A 22,302-nucleotide genomic window follows, 5' to 3' on the forward strand; every position below is an offset into this window, starting at 1 on the left:
GATGCCCAGAGACATCCCCGAGGAATCGAACCAGGACCCTCTGTCCAGAGGGCTAGTGCTCTAATCAACTAACATGTCCCCATTTGTTTATCAACAATTTCCATTTTCTAACATCTTACTGACTCTTTTATAAGCTAGACGAATGTCAAAGTGGCCATATTTCTGGAAAGAGGCTGCTAAAAATTTACTTTTTGATCTTTGGATAGATAAGGGATTGCAAAAATGATTTGAGATTACTTAGGTCAATGGAAATGGTATTTTGTAAATGTAGGGCAACATATTGACACTGGGCAGAAGGGGTTCTGTCAATGAACAGGGATCAGAGGCCTGAATAAAATCGAGCCAATAGATAGCAGCAAATCAATGGACAATCTTCTTACCTCCAATTTGTACATTCCAGGCAAGAGTATCCTCCAGAACTCTCCATACTTGGTTGTCTGGAATCCAACATCCCTTCCTTTAACCTTGAGTGAGGCTTTCTCCACAGGGTTGCCATTCTCATCCATTACGAATCCATGGACTCCTCGGTGAACTTCAGCCAAGAACTTAACTAGAGACTTGTGAGAAAGAGAGAGAGGAGGTGAACAAAGCAGGGTGGCTCTTTTTATTCTCTGACATTGGGCTGCACACATTAGCATAAGGAATGATTGCTCCTTCGTTTGACTACAATTTGGGGAGTGTATGTTTGGCACTGGAACCTTTTCAACTACAGTAAACTCTTGATTATTCATCCACAAATCATCTGTGCTATTCTCTTCCTAGGACCTCCAATTTTTAATAAAATTACAATCATTAAGATGCTTTGAAACCTCAAAACCCTTTTTACAAAATGCAAATTTGAAAACACTTTGACTTTCTTTAAATTTTTAATTTCACAAAATAATAATTTGTTGATAGTATTTAATATTTAGATCGCAACATTTTTGCACTGTCCACACATACTTCTCATTAATAATTTCCTTCGCATTCATTCAATCACTAGCCCGGAGAATTCCATATTCTCCTTTAATCCCTCTATTCGGTATAGGTATTTAAATGCTTGGACCTCACTCGTGGTATTTAATTTTTCTAAAATATCTCCCTGTTGCAGCATTGTTTAAATTATTTATAACTTTTTGAACAATTATTCTGAAATTTAAAAAAAATTAAATTGTGTTAAATTGCTTATTCTATTTAGTAAAAATTTTAATTACGTTTTATTTTATAGAAAAAACCATAAACACAGTAATCAATCCGAAGGTCAGTTTGGTAGGTGATGGTAGAGATCACCCAGTACTAAGCCCTATACGGCATGTGAAAATTCACACATCAGGGTAGGGGGGCCAGTTCCTTTCCCTGTGCCGCTAATGGTTTCCCAGGAAGACCTGGTACCCAAAAAATCACTTTAGCTTGGGTGGAGCTGCAGGTGCCCAGAGTGGCTTGTCCGGGAATAAAACCCGGGACCCTCTGGTCAGCAGTCCAATGCTCTACCCACTGGACTGCCGCGACCCACGATATATATACACATACATATATTTATTACTTACTCCGTCTGAGAGCATACTGAGCATCACTGGTCATAGCACCTGCTTCATCCAGAATAATCAGTTTAAAGCCTCTTTTAAATATTGTCCGAGCTGCAGGTGCCCAGAGTGCCTCGCCAGGGAATCGAACCCGGGACCCTCCAGTTAGTACTCCAACGCTCTACCCCCTGAACTAACACGACCCACATATTTTATATTTTCACTTTTTTATTTGCCTTTAAGTTTCGAACCTACGCTCTACATGTTCAGTTTTGAGTGATATAATTTGAAACAATCCTCTACATGTTGGCATGCATTGCAGTCAGTGCGCCAGTACATTGTATCCCTCATTTTACCTCACGTGGAGCACACCTGGCATCTTCTTTGAGGACTGGACTTCTTCCCGGTCGGCCGTATCATTTCCTCTCGACCAATCTTCCTCCCTTGAACTTGCACTATCACATCCAATACTCTCAATCCTCTTTCTCCATCCAGGTGTTCAACTAAATTCTCCATATTATCTTAAATCAAAAAAAGCTTAGCCCTCTTGGAATCCATTATGGGGGTTATATACAAAGGCTTTTTACTTCTCTTTCTCAAGAAAGAAACCTAACAACTGAGACTTAGAAAATGGCCAGAAATGGGGAACCAGCAGAAACCCGTGATTACTGTGGAATTTCATAACCGATGAAGATAATCAGTGAACCTTTTAGCGGGAATAAGGGTAAGCTACGAGAATTCATAGAGAATGTCGACGTGGTTTTTGATCTTGTTGACCCTGCTGAGCATGATAGGTTGTTGAAATTCGTGAAGGCGAGGATTACGGGTGATGTGCATTCAAAAATTTCAGCTGGGGTTGAATTGCAAATGTGGCCGTTGGTTAGAGCTATAATGGAAGAAAATTTTGCAGCGAGGCGTACTTTGCACCTCTATGCGTGTACCATGTTCAATTCTAAGCAAGGTCCTAGAGAGAGTATTGCTAGTTGGGGGAGCCGAATGGATTCCATGCAATCCGATCTCCATGAGGCCGCGAAGACAGTGTCAGCTCCTGAGGAAATTAGGGGGGCCGTAAATTTAGTTGACCACTTGGCTAAGGCGTGCTTCATCCAAGGGTTGGCAAACGAGCGCATCCAGACTATTGTGAGGAGCAAAGGTGAATTGAGTATGTTGCCCTATGCTGTGTAAATAGCACTGGAAGAGGAGAGTGCCATCTTGTCGCTGAAGGAAAAGGAAACTCTAAGGCATCCTTTTATGAGTGAAATTTGTGGCAAATCTGGTCACATCTCGTCACAGTGTTTCCTAAAGGGGTCTAAGTCAGATCAAGCCAAGAAAATACATTTTGTGGGAGGAGCAAATAATCCTGGACATGTGGGAAATGGAACGCGTGTGAGACCATCAAATCACTCGGAAGAAAAGGGATGTTGCAGGACAGCCGAAAGGAGTAAATGTTTCTGGTGTGGAAAAGATAGACATTTCGCCAGGGATTGTCGCAGTAAGGCAGAGTGGCCCCAACATTGGAAACCACTACTGAGAGGAGATAACGAAACAGATGGAAAAAGGGGTTTTAAACCAGCAGCTGTCAGGCAGGTAAATAAGGCCAAGTTCAATGAGAATGAGGGTGGAGATTCCGTTACTTGTGAATGCAATGAATGTGAGAAGGGCGAGTAGTGCTTGCTGCTGGACACGGGGGCCGACGTAAGTCTAACTAAGGGGAATTTATTAAGGAAAGGCACCAACTATTTCTCTAAGGAGAGAGTAGCTCTAAAAGGAATAACAGATGGTCTCATGCCCACCAAAGGGCATCCACCGTAGAATTTCACATAATAGATGACTCCCGTTTGTCTCTTAGCTTTGATGGAATCATGGGAAGAGATATGCTTGGGGAATTAGGCGCTGTGGTGTATGTGGAGCAAAAGAAGGTATACATGATGAAAGGGACTGATGATGGAGATGGATCAGCGACCGGGAGCAGAAAAGGAAATGAGAAGGAAGCTGACGATTACCACCCGCTGAGAACGTTTAGTGAAGATCCCGACCCCATCCACAGGGGAAGGACTATTGGCAAGAGAGAAATTATGGGAAGGGGTTTATCTGGCTGAGGCTTTGACCGTTGGAATCTCCGGGGAATGTAGAGCCAGCATAATTACCACCACCGAGGCACAAGTAGACTGTGAAATACCCCCGAAATTATTGGAAAAGATAGAAGAAGAGCCGCTGGTTGGAATTTCACATGTGGAGAGACGAGACGTCACACGGGCAAGGCTACTTAAAGAGCAGCTAAGTGTTGGCCCTTTAAGTAAATCAGAAGCTGAAGATTTCCTAGAATTATGCATGTCATACCATGACGTATTTTTCTTGCCTGGAAATAAACTTACTTGCACTCCTGCCGTTTCACATACAATTACAACTCCTACCAGAGAAGAAGGCAGCCCCATCAATACTCGTCCATACTGTATTCCCGAAGCAGGAGGAGGAGGTGCAGAGACAGATCCAAGAAATGCTGAGAGACGAAATAATAGCACCCAGCAGAAGTGCATGGAACTCTCCCATACTGGTCATCCCCAAGAAAAAAGACGCGTCCGGGAAACAAAATTGGAGAAACGTGGTTGATCACCAGAAAGTGAATGAAGCCATTGATGTGTTTCCATTACCAAATATTACGGAAATACTTGATCAACTTGGTAAGGCAAGGTACTTTGGTACTCTAGATTTGGCCAGTGGCTCCCACCAGGTGTCTATGGCGGAGAGAGACAGATGCAAGACTGCTTTCAGTACGGGTAACGCCCATTTTGAATTTCTAAGAATGCCATTTGACCTTAAGGGGGGCCCCACTACATTTCAGCCATTAATGAACACCGTTTTGACTGGGCTACAAGGGCTGTGTTGTTTTGTTTACCTTGATGATATCGTTGTTTTTGGAAGTGATTTTAAGTCTCATAATGAAAAACTCCCTCCCTAGACTACAACCTTGACGAGGTGGAAGGGCTTGCGCGTTCCGATGACCCCTAGAGCTGTGCTGGCGGGAGTAATAAAAATTGCTCCTGGTAAGGTCACCCATGCCAGATAGGTCGAAGGTTAGGAGCCAGACGAAAGGTAGTCCACGCGGCGTCTGTTCCTCAGTGAGGCGGCTGCAATGGCGTCTGACCCCAGAGGGGCGGCCAGTAAGTCATGGTGTCACATTAAAAACACTATTGAGGAAGGCAATGGGAAACCACCTCAATTATCATTCCCAAAATTAACATGATGGACTATACAGAGATTTTGAGTCCTGGCAACTACGGGGCTCAGCCCAATTGGCCGTGTGTCGTGCCCGGCAGCGGGGGAGGCAAGGATTCTGCGGTCGTCTTCCCACGAAACCCTTGCAAGGGAAAACCAGCAGCAGCAGGACAGAAGACGCAGGAGAAGAAGACCAAATTAGTTAGAATAGGAATGTGGAATGTTAGGACAATGATGAGGACAGGGAAATTGGAGAATGTTAAGCGAGAGATGGAAAGGGGAAATATAGATATTTTAGGTCTATGCCAGGTGAGATGGAAAGATAGCGGGGATTACTGGAGTGACAATTATAGAATAATATACAGCGGCGGGGACGAGAGCCAACGAGGGGTTGCCATTGTACCAAATGAAGAGGTAGGGAGAAGCGTAGTTAACATAGAGCAGGTAACGGATAGAATACTACTAGTGGAGATAAAAGCAGAACCGACAAACTTGGTTATTATTCAGGTGTACATGCCACCGAGCAACCATAAGGAAGAAGAGGTCGATAGGATGTACGATCAGTTTGAGGACATAATCGTGTGTGTTCCTGAGGGGAATCATTTGATAGTGATGGGGGATTGGAATGCAATGGTAGGGGAAGGAAAAGATGGTGATGAGGTGGGGGACTACGGTTTAGGCACGAGGAATGACCGCGGGGAGAAAGCAGTTGAGTTCTGCAGGAGACAGGGCTTAGTCATCACTAACGAGTCTTTCCTTTTAGTGTGGATATTAAATACTTCCACGAAGTGAAGCCTGAAACAATAAAATATAATAAATTTGGGTTAAATCAGGACAGCCGTTATACTCTTTTTTAGTTCTTTCTTTTCCCCCATTTCTATCAATGAACTCCTCTCCACGTCACAACCCACCAAACTAAAAGCCCCCGTTTACCCTCGAGGCAGCCACTCGACTCGTGGGATACTTTGTCGTGTCGCCAATATTCACTCAAAGACGTGGGGATACGACACTTTTCATGTGGCTGAAACAGAATGATTAGCAAGACTCATTATCTATGAGGCCTAGGGCAACCATATTTATTGAAAAATTCGATGGCGCTGCAGAAAAAATTCAAAACAGAGGGAGCGGAGCCGGGCATTCGGCACGTTCAGCACATGTTGATCCATGGATAAGGCCTGCCAATTGCAACATATCACGCACTGAGAACCACACTGAGGGGTCACGGCAAGAGCACTATTTTAGGATGTTTAAATTTAATTAATAATATATGCATTTATTTACTAAATTAGAGTTTTACTCTATGCTGAAAATAAGTCATTAACAATCTACTCCCACTGAAAATTTGGCGATGCGAAAGATCTCAAAACTCGGCCTAAAGGTATTGACGATATACTTACCAGGGAGCCTATGAGTTGTGAAAAAGCCACTGACGTGAACAGTGTGTCAACGCTCAAGGGATGAAGTACTTTGAAGAATTTTGAGGCATTGAAGCTATAGTATCTGAAATATATCTATTTTTCTCAACCTATTCCCAATACTTTTTATACAAACCATGTACTAGGTACGTTCACAGCAGCAAAAAGGTTAAAAATACTTTGCCCAATCGACTACATCAACTGAGTATTATGAATGTCAGAGGGACCTGTGCACATGCCACAGGCATACTGGCAGGCATCGGTCCAAGCACAAGCGTGGTTACTTCAATTATGTACCAAAGAGCAGGAGATGTGCCGGAATCCACTCACCACTCTGTTCTCCTCCCAGAACTGTGGCAGCTCTGTTGCAGGTGGGTATTTGCAGCAGGACATCTCGATTGTCACCTCCATGCACCCATACCACACATAGTTGAAGTCTTGCATCCCTCCTACGGCATGGGGAGAAAACATTACTTTTACATTATTTTATTAACATTACATTTACTTACATTTAAAGGAGAGGAAAGCAAAATGAGTGATGAAAGAAGACAATTACCCACAAGAAACTTGGCCAATATTTGGGGCAGGGCTTTAAGGGCAGGCACATTTAGTTATTGAACAGTGGGATATCTTAAAGAAAAGGAAACACTACAATTATTGTTGATATGTATTATCTCATTGAGGTTGTTAAGCAATTACTGATTGCTGCAGGAAAGAATGGGAAGTGCTCAGTCAAAATGATAGCTGGCAATACTTCCCTCAGAAAGTAACGAATGGATTTAGACGTTTTCTTTCATTATCACTTTCTTGGTACAATGATCATACAGAGATACATGCTGTGACTTTTGTCCAAACAAATGGATAAGGCTTTGGCATAAAAATATTTTTTTTACTCTCAAAATAGATCAGGTAATTTATTTGTTGTGGACCGCACCAAGCTTTCATTGTGAATAAGTAATGGCGCTGTAAAACCTGTATCATTCACCAAGGCTGAGTACTTTCCTAACCTGTTAAAGGATACCACGATGCCCCATTAGTGATTCCATTCTCAAAGGAGGGCGAGTTGGCATTGCATGCGATTCCGCGGTGCATTGACGGATGGTTGCCGGCATAAGTCAATGCCAAGTGCTTGAAGACATCATCATCAGGGGTGAGGGAGGGTGAGGAGGAGGAGTAACTCTGGAAGACTGGGCCCACAATGGAGATGGAAAGAAACCACAATCAGGCTAGAAGCAATTATGTAAACACAGTTAAATCATTACTGTTTGAAAATGTCACAAACATTTTAGATAAATATAAAACCTGCAAGCTAGAACTTATCTCAGTTTAATATAAATAACCACATCATCAAATGAATTTAAACAATGAATTTTTCAAGCATGGCTAAAATTACACTACAGAAAAATATATTTTTCAAAAAAATATCTCAAAATGTGCAAATTTTTTTGAAAAAGAGTTCAATGAAAAAACTTCTAAGATAGAAAACTGTACAAGCTAATAGTAGACTTTTTCATCATGTAAGTGCAAGGTCCTATGAAGGGATTCTATGAATATTGATGGACAACAGGAGATGAAATGTGAGAATTAAACAGGGCAAATATCATTTACCTCTACTGAGATTACATTCCAGGAACATGATTTCTGCGCTGATATTCCCACTTTTGTGTGTATGTTGTTTTGTGTGGGTCAATGAAAATTTAAGTTTTTCTAGAGGTGGCATTCTCAGCAGTTTCTTTATACAAGAGTGCTATGCATTAGAGTATTAAAAGAGAGCTATTACTGATATGCCAAGTACTATTTATAAATTATCAAGAAAATAGTAGGCATTTATAATTGCCAGCCTTAGAGTGGGGCAGCTTACCTGCACACAAGGGTGAAGATCTGCATATTCCTTCCATGTGTATGGCACAAAAAGAGAAATAATTACTTCATAACAAAGCTATCAAGTAAAGAACCCAGAAAGGATGGGAGTTTCACATTTTCTACCATGACATTAAGAGCAACTCCTTTTATTTAATAAAACGAAATCCAAATGTTATTTTAAAGCAAGATCATAGCTGGAAGGCTTTCATGCAGTAGTAATGGATTGGAATATTTTAGGGAAGTAGTCTTACAATAATTTGGCGTTTAATGGCTTCTGGAATCAAATTATTCCCATGGCAATTTCTATCGTAGTAGAGGTTGTGTTAGCTCAAAAAACTGGAACCTTATTTTGAACCACGTAGTATTACAAACCGACATGGAATCACCTAATTTGGACTGAACTATGAGCCCATGGTTTCACTCATTTCCAATATTTGTAGTTTCATACTGGATTTCAAAACCTCTTGCCATACTATTCAATCTTATGTTTGCCTTAATCCAGTGCAGGTTTGAGCAGTTATCACTCAAGTGTTCACAAAATTCACACAAACTAATAAACTTAAAGAAGGCAAGCAAGGAAGGATCGCTAACTGATGGTATGAGAATGAAAACAACTCTTTTCTGAGTTGCTCATTTAAAGTATGGGGAGGATGTGAAGGCTGAAAAAAATTATTTTTATTTGGATACTTTTGCAATAGGAATGAAAACTTCTGGTTGGGGGTGTTTTTGGGTTTTATATTTCAGATCAATGACAAGACATATGACATTTGGCATATAAATTTCAATCTAAAAAATGCTATTCCGTAGCATTCAGCCAGAAAAGAAGTCTATAGTATTATGAAGATAGACTAAGCAATTATCCTACAGCCTGATTGACAGATATAAAAGACCTCGTAGTTATAATTGACTCTCAGTAAACATTGCATCAACATCAAGCACTCAAATCACTCAAAGACTGAAAAATATTTAAAAATATAGAGCCATTTAAAGTTCTGTTCATCTCATTAATTAGGCCACTCGGTGAATACTGCTCTACTGTCTGGTCATCTTACTACAAACTCCACATTCACACAATTGAATATGTTCACAGAAAATTTGTGCGCAAAATTGCATTCAATCTTTCCAAGGATCTTGATAGTTATCATAAAATGTTACCTCCGCTAAATCTTCCCTCCTTGCAAAAATGTAGAAAAATTCATAAAATAACTTTTCTTTCTAAATCACTGCATAACAAAATTGATTCCCTAGAACTCCTAAGGGTTCCCAGTACCTTCACATAACATAAGGTATGAACACTCTTTGAAATTACATATCATGCACAAAACTACACTTACTACTCATCTATAAGCTAGATTATGAGAGATGTCAACAGTGGTGATTATATTCACAAACTTTCTATCTCAACAGGATCCCTTAAAAAACTGTAATTAAAAATATCAAAAAAATTTTCGAATGCCAATCATTGCTTTATGGACATCTGTGCAGGTCACATTTGTAATTTGTTCCTTGATTGCCGATTGGGAAACTTTTTCAATCGATGCCACAAGGTTTATTTATTGACTGCCACTAATATTTATCATTTTGCACCATCATTCTAGTCTCTAACAAATACAATATTTCTGTTATTCTGTTTTCATTTTATAATTTGGAGTATTATTTAATATTAATATTTTGTCTGCAATAATTAACCTCACCAGATATGTTCCTGTACCAGTACACCATCTGAAAATGTTTTTCATGCATTGCAAATCCAAATTCTCCGTTTATTCTATATTATAATTTATTCTCAATAACAAGTATGTAACTTTATGTAATTTCTACCCATATTATTATTATTTATTAATGGGTAATCTACCGGTTAAGGTAGGTTTTTGGATGGACAGAACTACTAAATATATATTTTTTGACTCCTAACAAAACACAAAATCCAATATCCTACTCTAAATCAGGTCCCTCTTCATCTCTGAGTACTTTCTTCCTCCCTTCATCCAATCCAATTCTTCTCCACACCCACATTTCAAAAGCCTCCAGTCTACGTCTAACCTCCTCAATGACCACGTTTCCGCACCGTATATAGCTATGCTCTATATCAAAGTTTTCACGAGTCTTTTCTTAACATCATCAATCAAAGTCCCAGCCATGAAATCCCTCCTCCTTGTGAAAGCCTCTTTGCCTAGCGCAATTCTTCTCCTTACATCCCTACTACTTTGACTGTGTTGGTCCAAAACACTACAGAGGTACTTTACGTACCTCTGTTCTACCTGCCCTAGTCTTTGCCCTCCTATTTATTTGTTTAGCTTAGCCTTTTTCTTTCTAGAAAATCGCATAACCTTTGTTTTAATAATGTTGATTCTCATTCCATACCTGTTGCACTGAATTTCCAATTCACTCAACAATGCTTGCAGCCCCTTGGCTGACTGACAAACTAAGCTTGGTCATCAATTATTAAGCTTGGGCGTCAATTATCATTTCCAAGATAAATATGATCGTCAATATAGAGATTTTGATTCCTGGCAACTAGGGGGCTCGGCACAATCAGCTTTGAGTCGTGCCCAGCAGCAGGAGAGGCAAGGCTTCCGTGGTCCTCATCCCACGAAACCCTTTCAAGGGAAAACCGGCAGCAGCAGGACAGAAGACACAGAAGAAGAAGACCAAATTAGTTAAAATAAGAATGTGGAATGTTAGGACAATGATGAGGGAAGGGAAATTGGAGAATATTAAGCGAGAGTTGGAAAGGGGAAAAATAGAAATTTTAGGTCTTTGCAAGGTGAGATGGAAGGATAGCGGGGATTACTGGAGTGATTAGTACAGAATAATATACAGCGGCGGGGACGAGAGCCAACGAGGGTTTGCCATAGTATTAAATGAAGAGGTAGGAAGAAGCATAGTAAACATAGAACAGGTAACAGATAGAATATTACAAGTAGAGATAAAAGCAGAAGCGACAAACTTAGTTATTATTCAAGTACACTTGCCACCAAGCAACTATACGTAGGAAGAGGTCGAAAGGATATACAATCAATTAGAGGACATTATCGCGTGTGTTCCTGCAGGGAAATATTTGATAGTGATGGGGGGATTCGAATGCGACAGTAGGTGAAGGAAGAGATGGTGATGAGGTCGGGGACTACGGTTTAGGCACGAGGAATGACCGCGGGGAGAAAGCAGTTGAGTTCTGCAGGAGACAGAGGTTTGTCATCACTAACACTTGGTTTAGACACCACAAAAGACGCAGGTATACATGGAAAATGCCAGGTGACTCAGAAAGTTATCAGCTAGATTATATTCTGGTCAGACACAGGTTTAGAAACAGTGTGATAAATTCGCACAGCTTCCTGGGAGCTGACGCGGACTCTAACCACAATTTAGTTGTTATGAAATGTAGGGTATGTTTCAAAAAGATAAGGCAAGGGCGGCGAGTTAGCAAATGGAACATAGAAGCATTAAATGGTTTGAAAAGGAAGGAATATAAACAGGCGGTAGAGGAAATCATGGGGGATGGTAAAGAGCTAAGTACTATCGAAGAAAAATGGGAAAGTATGAAGAAAAGGTTGTCTAAAGCCACAAAAGACACTATTGGAACCGTTAACGCTAAAAGGACTAGGAAACCATGGATCACGGATGAGATGATTACAAAGATGGATGAGCGGAGAAAAGGGAAGAATGTAAATACGGAGCTAGGCAAAATGAAGTACAGAGAGTTAAAAATAAATTGAGGCGGGCAACAAATAAAGCAAAAAAAGCATTGTGGAAGACGCAGTGCGAGGATATGGAAAGTCTGCAGAGGAAGGGTGAAATCGGTGCGCTGTACAGCAAAGTTAAATCTTTATCGGGAAGTAAGAAAGGAAGATCTATGGTAACAGTTAGAGATAAGGCGGGTAAGATAATAGTTGACACAGGAAAGATCCAAGATGTATGGAAGGAATATATAAAAGAACTGTATAGTAAAGAACTTAGACCAACAAAGTTAGACATGGAAAAGGAACATGATGTAGAGAAAGATAGCTTAGGTCCAGGCATACTTGACGATGAGATAGAAATGGAATTAAGGGAGATGAAACTAAATAAGGCCATGGGGGTGGATAACATTCCTGCGGAACTACTGAAATATTTAGGAAAATGTGGGAGGATTAGTATCTATGAGGATGGAATCTGGCCGGAAGACTTTGTGAGATCATTTTTAGTTCCTATTCTGAAAAAGGTAGCAGCAAGCAGCTAAAGTTGTTCTCAGGATCATAAACAAAAGGATAGAGAGTAGGGCAAATGATTACTTAGGGGATGATCAGTTTGGGTTTAGGAACGGGAGAGGTACGCGTGATTCCATTGCAGTAATGAGATTATTAATCGAGAGGAATATAGAACACAACCAGGAGGTATTTGCCTGTTTTGTAGATTTCGAAGAAGCGTTTGATAGAGTGAATTGGGAAAAACTAATGAGTATATTGCAGAAAATAGGAATAGATTGGAGGGAAAAGAGGCTAATCCGCAACCTGTACATGTCTCAGACTGCTCAGGTGCGAGTGGGGAACAGGGATTCTGGATGGGCAGTGTTAGGAAGAGGTGTAAGGCAGGGTTGCCAATTGTCACCATTGCTGTTCAACCGGTATGTAGAGGAAATGATTAAAAAGGCATGGGAAGAACTGGAGGTAGGAATGAAAGTGGGCGGGGAATTCGTAAAATCAGTTAGGTTTGCTGATGACCAAGCTTTAGTTTGTCAGTCAGCCAAGGGGCTTCAAGCATTGCTTAGTGAATAGGAAATTCAGTGCGACAGGTATGGGATGAGAATCAATATTAATAAAACAAAGGTTATACAATTTTCTAGAAAGAAAAAGGCTAAGCTAAACATTAAAATAGGAGGGCAAAAACTAGAGCAGGTAGAACAGTTTACGTATCTTGGAAGTGTTTTCGACTAACATGGTCAAAGTAGTAGGGACGTAAGGAGAAGAATTGTGCTAGGCAAAGAGGCTTTCACAAGGAGGAGGGAGTTGATGAGAGAGACATTGAGTAAGGATATTTAAAAAAGACTAGTAAAAACTTTGATATGGAGCGTAGCTATGTACGGCGTGGAAACGTGGTCATTGAAGCAGGAGGTTAGACGTAGATTGGAGGCTTTTGAAATGTGGGTGTGGAGAAGAATGGAGAAGGTGAAATGGACAGAGAAGAAGACAAATGAGGAAGTACCTGGTATGGTGGGCAAAGAGAGGGGCTCGTTGGGAGACATCCTATGGTGGCAGGGAAAGTGGATGAAGGGGGTATTGACCGGCAGTGGGATGTTGAAGACTGTAATACAGGGGAGAATGTTAGGCAAAAGAGGAAAGAGAAGGAACAGGATAGGGATGTTGGACGGGATGAAGGGAGGAAAGAAGTACTCAGAGATGAAGAGGGACCTGATGTGAAGTAGGATGCTAGCTTTTGTGTTTTGTTAGGAGTCACAAAATATTTATTTAGTAGCTGTGTGCTTCCAAAAACCTACCTTTACCATAAGATTACGTAATAATAATTGTGTAATTGATGCCACTTTTCAAAATAGAAAAAAATATGTGGAAAAAGTTGGAGATTCGTTTATATTTTTAAAGGAAACAGGTAGATTGGAAAAATTATGAATTTGCCATTAAAATGATGGCCAGGTCTATAGGAGCCATATACCCTGGAAAATCCCTTAAATTTACATTCAGGAACAAACCGAATCAGGAATCATTTAAGAATGAAAATGGCTGCTGAGCATGTAGCATGAAATTAAAAACAGAAAGAGTTTCAGAGCCCTTGAGAACAAACATATGAAACGCTTCAAATGTTTGCCCATGAGGAAGAGGGCTGGGATGAGTGCCCCCCTTGCCCTGGGGGGGGGGGGGCAGAGCAAGCATCTAATGTTGGCACTCACTGGAGTTGGGCGTGTTGTCAAATGGGTATGAGGCTACAAGGGCCCCGCCGTGCAGGCCCCCAGAGAGCGCAAACTGGATCTTGGAGACCCACTCCTTGACAGCATCTGTCTCTGGTTGTGCCCTCTTGTTGTTCTGCTTGAAGTAGTCTGGGAAGTTCCGGTTGAGATCAAAACCCCTTGCGTTGTACCTTAGGGGAGACAAAACCTCTAATTAATCAGAGTTGGACCATGTCTATGTGACTGGAGACACCAATAAGAATGGAGAGGAAAACGTAAATAATAATATGTAGTATTCAAGTAACAATAATATTGTGGCAGGTTATACGCAAGCCTATTGGTTCTTTGTTGATAAAATGTTCTCTCACAAATCTTGAAATAGATCTATTAACTTATAGTGCCATACTAGTTATCAATTCATAGGCATCACTGACGATCGCCAATACTTATAATTTGAGTTTCACATACCCAAGTAACTGTACTATAAATATAAACATCTGTTTGTAATGTTAATATATTCTTTCAATTTCTCGTAAATAATTTTTAAGTTATTTAAGAATATTGCATTGAAATAATTTGCTCACCATATCGTAAATTATTGATTTTTCTGTTAATAAAGTATTCTTATAATAAAATTGTATTCACATGACTATTTAGACTTTATTGAGACAAATACGTTTTTAGGCCACAAGTGAGGAAATAATCAGTAATTTTACAATATCCTTGGTTAATGAAGTTTTTATAGAAAAAAAAAAAAAAATATATATATATATATTTCTATAATAATTTTCTAATTTTTTTTTATTTTCTATATATAATCTTCAAAATGGAACGCTCTTCGGCGACGCACAAATATATAAAAACACAGATGTAGATTTTTACAATATAGAGACACAAAGAAAGGACACTCACAATTTGTTATTTGACGTTTCGACAGCACGGCTGTCGTCTTCAGAATCTGAAGACGACAGCCATGCTGTCGAAACATCGAATAACAAATTGTGAGTGTCCTTTCTTTGTGTCTCTATATTGTAAAAATCTACATCTGTGTTCTTATATATATATATATATATATATATATATATATATATATATATATATATATATATATATATATATATATATATATATATATATATACATATATGTATGTGCCAAATAATAAATTGGCCAGCAACAAACAATATAGAAACACATAAAAAGAACAGAACACTCACACGTTATTTCTTGATAATTTCGACGGAATCCTGCTCCGTCTTCATCGGAAGATAGAGAAGTAAAGACTCTACTTATTTCTCCATCTTCCGATTAAGACGTAGCAGAATTCCCTCAAAATTATCAAGAAATAACGTGTGAGTGCTCTTTTTATACATTTCTATATTGTTTGTTGCTGTCCAATTTATTGTGTGTATATATATATATATATATATATATATATATATATATATATATATATATATATATATATATATATATATATATATATATATATATGTATGTATGTATGAATGTATGTATGTATATATGTATGTATATATATATATATATATATATATATATATATATATATATACATATATGTATGTGCCAAATATATACATATATATATGTATGTATGTATGTATGTGTATATATATATATATATATATATGTATGTATGTATGTATATATATATATATATATATATATATATATATATACATATATATATATATACATATATATATATATATACATATATATATATATACATATACATATATACATATATATATATATATATATACATATATATATATATATATATATATATATATATATATATATATATACATATATACATACATACATTCATACATATATATATATATATATATATATATATATATATATATATATATATATATATATATATATATATATATATATGTATGAATGTATGTATGTATATATGTATATATATATATATATATATATATATATATATACATATATGTATGTGCCAAATATATACATATATATATATGTATGTATGTATGTATATATATATATATATATATATATATATATATATATATATATATGTATGTATGTATGTATGTATATATATATATATATATATATATATATATATATATATATATATATATATATATATATATATATATATATATATATATATATATATATGTATGTATGTATGTATGTATGTATGTGTATATATATATATATATATATATATATATATATATATATATATATATATATATATATATATATATATATATATGTATGTATATATATATATATATATATATATATATATATGTATATATATATATATATATATATATTCCATCACTAATCAAAATATTCTGCATCCACCTTTTCTGCCTCCTTTGGATCTCGACCAGCAATCCTCAACCGAAATGCCTAGTTCTACTTCGTTTGTGTTCCTTTCCTTCCACTTTACCTTTGCCATCCTTATCCACACTCTCATCTCAAAAGCCTTCACTCTACCTCATCATCGTCCTTCGACAGCAAGTTTCCACTCCGTACAAAGCCACGCTCCGTATCAAAGTTTACACTAGTTTTTTCTAACATTCTTACTCAACGTTCCTGTCTTCAATTCCCTCCTCTATGGGGAAGTTCGTTTGCTTAGTGCTGTTCTAGAAGGATTTACTGTGATCAACCGTGTTTAAATTAATAGTCCACAATTTATTCAGTTGTGTTACATATGTTATCATAAAACATTGTTACCGCATTATAATTAAGTTTTGATTTAACTGGAGTACGTTTTCAGTGGAGGAGGTAACTGTTAATCCAGTGATTATGAAGTAATATGAAATGGCACTGTAAGGTAGTTGTAGGTCAGTGTATTGAATTTTTTTCAATACAATTTTTTTTCCAAGAATTTCTATTCTAACATCAAAGAGCGTAATGGCTTATGTGTCTCCTTGGATGATGAAAATAATATCTCCAGGAATTTCAAAATCAAATTAGGGAGGATATAAAAATGTTTTAACTTGATTAGGATCAGTACTGAATATGGTGCTTGGATTTCTTCACTCCCCCATTCAATATTTTCATTTAATATTTTCATTTCCCTGCTTCCTACTACCCATTTATCTTGGGCAAGAATACATATTGATGGTTTGCTCTCCTGTAGGGCGGGTCGAATGTGGTTTTTGCATCCATAATTTTGCGAAACTTCTCTGGTTACATATGATTAGACATAATTCCGTTGCATAATGTTTAACAGTTTTTTGAACAATTGCGTTATCTACCTTATCTTAATCTGAATTATATAGCAAATCATGGATAGTCTGTGGTGTATCATGAGGGCTTTGAGCCTGCACTCAATTGTAGAAAATATATTGTGTTCCAGGGTAACAAAGTGTTCCAGCTTATTGTATCCAATCTCCGGTCAAAACTCATCCGATTCGTTTATGCTACATTTGGAAGAGAAAACATCTCCTTGTTACGGTGTTTTTATCATTTTTTTTCTCTCACGCAAATCAGCATGGGTTCCAGTGTTCAGTGCGACAAACTCTAAAGCAGTTAATTCACTCATTCGTTGGTTAGCAATGGAGCACCCGCTTATATTTCAGTAGCATCAGAAGAGCCGATACAAGTTTGTTTGTATTTTGCGAATTCAATATTTAGTACAGTTCAGCCCAAATAAATGGTTGCTTTTGTGGCGCACGAATTTAGCTTCCACATAAAAGAAGTCAATTGAATTTAACATAAATATTACAATAATATTTTAACAAATGACTTTGAATCAATTTTCGCTTGGGTAGAAGTCCCCTAAACTTAGTTTAATTGATCAGTCTTGGTCAATTGGTGTGGCGCTCTATCGTTGAAACCGGTCCTGCTACAATGAAATATTTCCCGTGGAATCGAATGGAAAAGTTCACTTCTAGTTCAGTCTAGTTCACTTCTTCGTAGAGACTTCACGTTCCGTCGTGTTTCTTTGTAAACAGTTAATTATTCAGCACATGTGACCAAAGATATCAGTATCATTTATTGTGGTTTTTGCAAAGAACCGCTAAAAGAAAAGTCCCGAATTGGATAGGATAAAACCGAAATAAAGTGTAAAGATGACGGGTTATTTTACTCCTTTCCCAATCGTTTTAAAGCACTTGAAAAAACTGTCTTAAAATGCCCTCACTCCTATTGGTGATATCAAATTCTAAAAAACATAGCGCTTTATTTCATATTATGTGAATGAATCCAATTGGCATTAGTATTATATTAATATAAGTAGATTCAGGTTTTGAGTGGTCCCTGAAATCTGGTAAACCTTACATTTTAGGTTTAAAAAGTACTTCTGAGGACTATTAACTCTTGTTCATAATTTCCTTCTTCATCTCTTCACACTTTCTATCACCTCATTCCATTTAGATTCAGAATATTTTTATTTCTTCCGCTCTTATCTTGCGTTCTCCATTCTACCTCAGCGTGCAGCGTCCAAAATCCAACTGCCTCTTTGTATCTATGTATTATCTCTTTCAATTGCCACACCAATTTCCTCTTTTCCACTGCGATATACAATGCTTTTTCGTATTCCCTCAATTATAGTCAGAGCATTTTCTCTTGTTATCTATGCTCACATCTCTAATAACTCCGATATAACCTCTTTCACGTTGAAATACCCAGTCTCTGCACCTTACTACTCGGAACTGCGCATCTCGTAAGTCTCATTTTAATATAATAAGGCATAAATTAATCCGTAAAGTGTCATATACTTATGTATCTGAGTTTACGTTCTAAACTCGGTCCCACCCTTTGGATGAGGGTCCAATTCTACAGTTGGATGCAGGGGTCGTTAAAGGGATAGGTCAGCTCCTGAAGAGCATTAAATCCATCCCACCCTTATCACTCGCTATGGTGGGTGGAAAATTCAATTTGGGATTGCAAGAGGCAAACCGTAATTGACTTAATTTTTTTTCTCTAAATGCTAAATGGTTCTTTGAAAAACTACTAATTTAAATTAAAAATGAATCACCATTTCACAATGGAGGATTTCCTTTCTGTCCCGATGTCGGAATTGAATCTAAATTTAAATATTATATTTCCGTGTAAACATGAGTCATTCTCAAACATATGTTACATAATTTAATCATTCATGTCTTTACGTGGATTTGATAAGCTGAAATTGACCGCTGATGGTTTGCTGTCAATTTGTGAAATGTTGTACAAAGAAAAATATACGCTGAAGGTATCCTTGGGTAAAACTTCGACTCGGGTATCAAATATTAATTCGGGTCTATTAATATAAATTGTTTTGCATTAATTTTTGCATTGTTATCAATTCAAATATTCATTTGCATTAATGTTGAACGTTTTAATGTGAATCAATAACCACAATTTAATATTTTGTAGAGGGATATAAATTATGTAATTTAAAAAAATTAGCGCCCCATTCCTGTGATTTTCAATTTTTATTCTTTTAATTTCCCAGTAAACTTGTATATTTGAAAACCAGTGCAACGGGAAATTTATACGAGCGCTTATCTACCAACCAATAATCCTCCGCAGGTTATTCCAAGATTTAAAGTTTCTATTACAACTTTTTTTGTCACTATCATGGAAACTGACAATAAATACTAAGGTTTGTTTGACGTTGCTCTAACTCATATCTGCTTTCGGATAACGTGCCATATTTCTCATTCAGTGTCTTCTTCTGTATTTCCTTTCATTTGCTTTTCCCTGCTTGACTCTTTTCATCAAACCATCGTACCTCTAAAAATATTCCCAATAAGATTACTGCTTATAATTTTTCAGAATTTTCATTACTTTTTTTTCTCCCCCTTTTCACATAGCCTCCTCGTTAGTTACTCAATCCACCCAACCGATCCCCTTTTATGGTGCATTTTCAATGCTACAATTGTTGTCTCCTTGCTGACTTCTTAGCCAATGCGTCGCCATCCCGTAAAAGAATATTATGTATGGGTTTGAATGAAATGTGCTCCCTTTCCTCCAGGCTATTGTTTGGGGTATTATGTTAGCAAACATTTCTTGTTACAGAATTTTCTCTTTGTCCTGGCTCTTTTTGTATGAGTATATCTTTCTTGTTTCTGGCAATGTTGCTGATCTGCTTTGCAAATAAAATGTCCCATTCTTCCCAGCTTTTGATCCTCCATATTCATTCGTACTCGTTTGTGCCTTGCTACTCTGCCACGGTTCATTACGTGTTTTCTCCTTGATTATCTGAAGATGGTGCTAATTTATCACCTTCCCTGAGTTCACAATGCACAAGCGTCGCTCTCAGAATTCGTTATATATACTCCACAAGAGTGCTAGTGCCGGAAAAAAGGTAACAGATGCACGTTTGTATAGGTACAAAATAATAATAATGTCAGATTTCTACATTCATTTAGAACGAAATAATCATTAATTTCTTGAATACTTTGGTCGGAATGGCAGCTTCACTTTGTATACGTGTTCAACGCCTTCGACTTTGAGTGGAGAGAGCAAATTATCGAACCTCAGAATGAATCGACAACAGCACTACGTCGTCTCTTCACGTTTCCCCGAGTGTGAGCTGCGTGAAAACATCACGCTTCACGGCGATGTGAATCGAATGCTGCCACGCGCGTGCATCACCCCATGAACCTCATTTGCCTCGCCGCGCCTCCCATCGGAGAGAAAGGGCACGAGGAGCGATGGAGTGGGGGCAGAGCAGCAGGGCAGGGCTGCGCATCAGCTTAGGCCTGAACGACGGCCGAATCTCGCCCCATTGAAGCCGTTAGGTGTTCGATCCAGACTCGGCAAACGAGAGGAAGATGATTTTCCGTATATATATTTTTTTCTTGGCCCCGTAATCGTGAGCTGGATTAAATATTACATTATGCCTCACTACTACTTATTCCGCAGTACTCTTTCCCATGATCCATCCAAGCCTATCAGCAGTGTTTTGTGGTCGGGAGGATGTCTGTCACGAGACTTCCGGCTTCATTTTTGAGCCACCAGGATTTTTGTTTATTTTCCCGATAGGTGTCATGTCGGAATGCCGTAATTGGATGTGGCAGCGATGATACAAGACTGGAAGGCTTGTGAAATACAGTGAAATGCCTGGTTATGCTAAGTTTTTTTTGCAAAAAAATTTTCAAATGATACTACACCTTGATAACGACGATCGTGGTGATTCCAAAAAAAAATTTAGGCGGTTGAACGGAACAAATCGCAATGCAGCAAGCGCCTAGTCATGCTCGATTCGACTTGCTTTTATAACCTCATCAGCATAGGTGGGTAAGCTATTTTTTCAATTCGGTCACTGGTGTAAAGAATTTTGTCAAATGATAGGCGGATTACGCGGGGTAAAAATCCCAATGCTTTACGCACAGAACACCTCACGCAGTATGAATGAGTATCCTGAAAGCAGGATCTTGGGTTCAAACCGGGACGCTGGATGTTTCTCGAGAAAAACTCAAATCGCATGATTTTCCCCGCAACAGAGCATAATGGGGAAATGTAGGCGGCATAAGGAAAGGAGTGTTGACTCACCAACATTGAATATACGAGTTCCTTACACCTTAAGGCTTGCAAGGTGAGATCTACCGTTACAATTTAGGCGGAGGTTTGGTATTAGAAGACAACATATATTTTTTGTGGATAATTAAGAGAGAGGAAAGATGAGCCATATTGGGCGAAATGAGTGGAGGTAGACAGTATGCAGAATTGAAGAAGGGTTTATTGGAGTGCGGTTTCAGGTTATTTTTCAGGCGAGGCTAAGAAAAGTAGGGATTTATGTTCATCCAAAACCTACCTTAACGATGCACTACAAATAAGTTCAATTGTGAAAAAATATATATGTTGAGTATAATGATAACTTAGCTGGTAAAAATCATACAATTACATATATATATATATATATATATATATATATATATATATATATATATATATATATATATATATATATATATATATATATATATATGTATGTATGTATATATATATATATATACATATATACACATATATACACATATACATATATATATATATATATATATATATATATATATATATATATTTCACAAGGAGGAGGGAGTTGATGACAGGGACGTTAGTAAGGATGTTAAGAAAAGACTCGTCAAAACTTTGATATGGAGCGTGGCTATGTACGGCACGGAAACGTGGTCATTGAAGCAGGAGGATAGACGTAGACTGGAGGCTTTTGAAATGTGGATTTGGAGAAGAATGGAGAAGGTGAAATGGACAGAGAAGAAGACAAATGAGGAAGTACTTGGTATGGTGGGCGAAGAGAGGGGTTTGTTAGGAGATATCCTATGGAGGCAGGAAAAGTGGATGAAGGGGGTATTGATCGGCAGTGGGATGTTGAAGACTGTAATTGAGGGGAGAATGTTAGGCAAACGAGGAAAGGGAAGGAACAGGATAGGGATGTTGGACGGGATGA

The 22,302-nt window shown here is 37.8% G+C and overlaps 1 protein-coding gene across 7 annotated transcripts in view; it reads right to left on the reverse strand.

Annotated features, from left to right (window-relative positions):
• The window catches only part of LOC139692789 (carboxypeptidase D-like), a 201,245-nt gene that overhangs the window by 12,630 nt on the left and 166,313 nt on the right, over positions 1–22,302 (reverse strand). For 6 of the 7 annotated variants that reach the window (XR_011701787.1, XM_071591072.1, XM_071591075.1 and 3 more), the window contains 5 exons: positions 13,878–14,065; positions 7,995–8,024; positions 7,141–7,320; positions 6,464–6,582; positions 381–557 (listed from right to left, as the gene is read on the reverse strand). Coding sequence is in view for 6 of the 7 variants with exons in the window: in XM_071591072.1 (XP_071447173.1) it covers positions 381–557; positions 6,464–6,582; positions 7,141–7,320; positions 7,995–8,024; positions 13,878–14,065 (694 nt within the window). In the remaining variant the exon portion in view is untranslated. The remainder of the gene's footprint in view (positions 1–380; positions 558–6,463; positions 6,583–7,140; positions 7,321–7,994; positions 8,025–13,877; positions 14,066–22,302) is intronic. The other variant, XM_071591076.1, reaches the window with a different exon arrangement.

Source organism: Hetaerina americana, unplaced genomic scaffold (assembly GCF_022747635.1).
Source record: "Hetaerina americana unplaced genomic scaffold, ioHetAmer1.1.p SCAF_41, whole genome shotgun sequence".
NCBI classification, from domain to species: domain Eukaryota; kingdom Metazoa; phylum Arthropoda; class Insecta; order Odonata; family Calopterygidae; genus Hetaerina; species Hetaerina americana.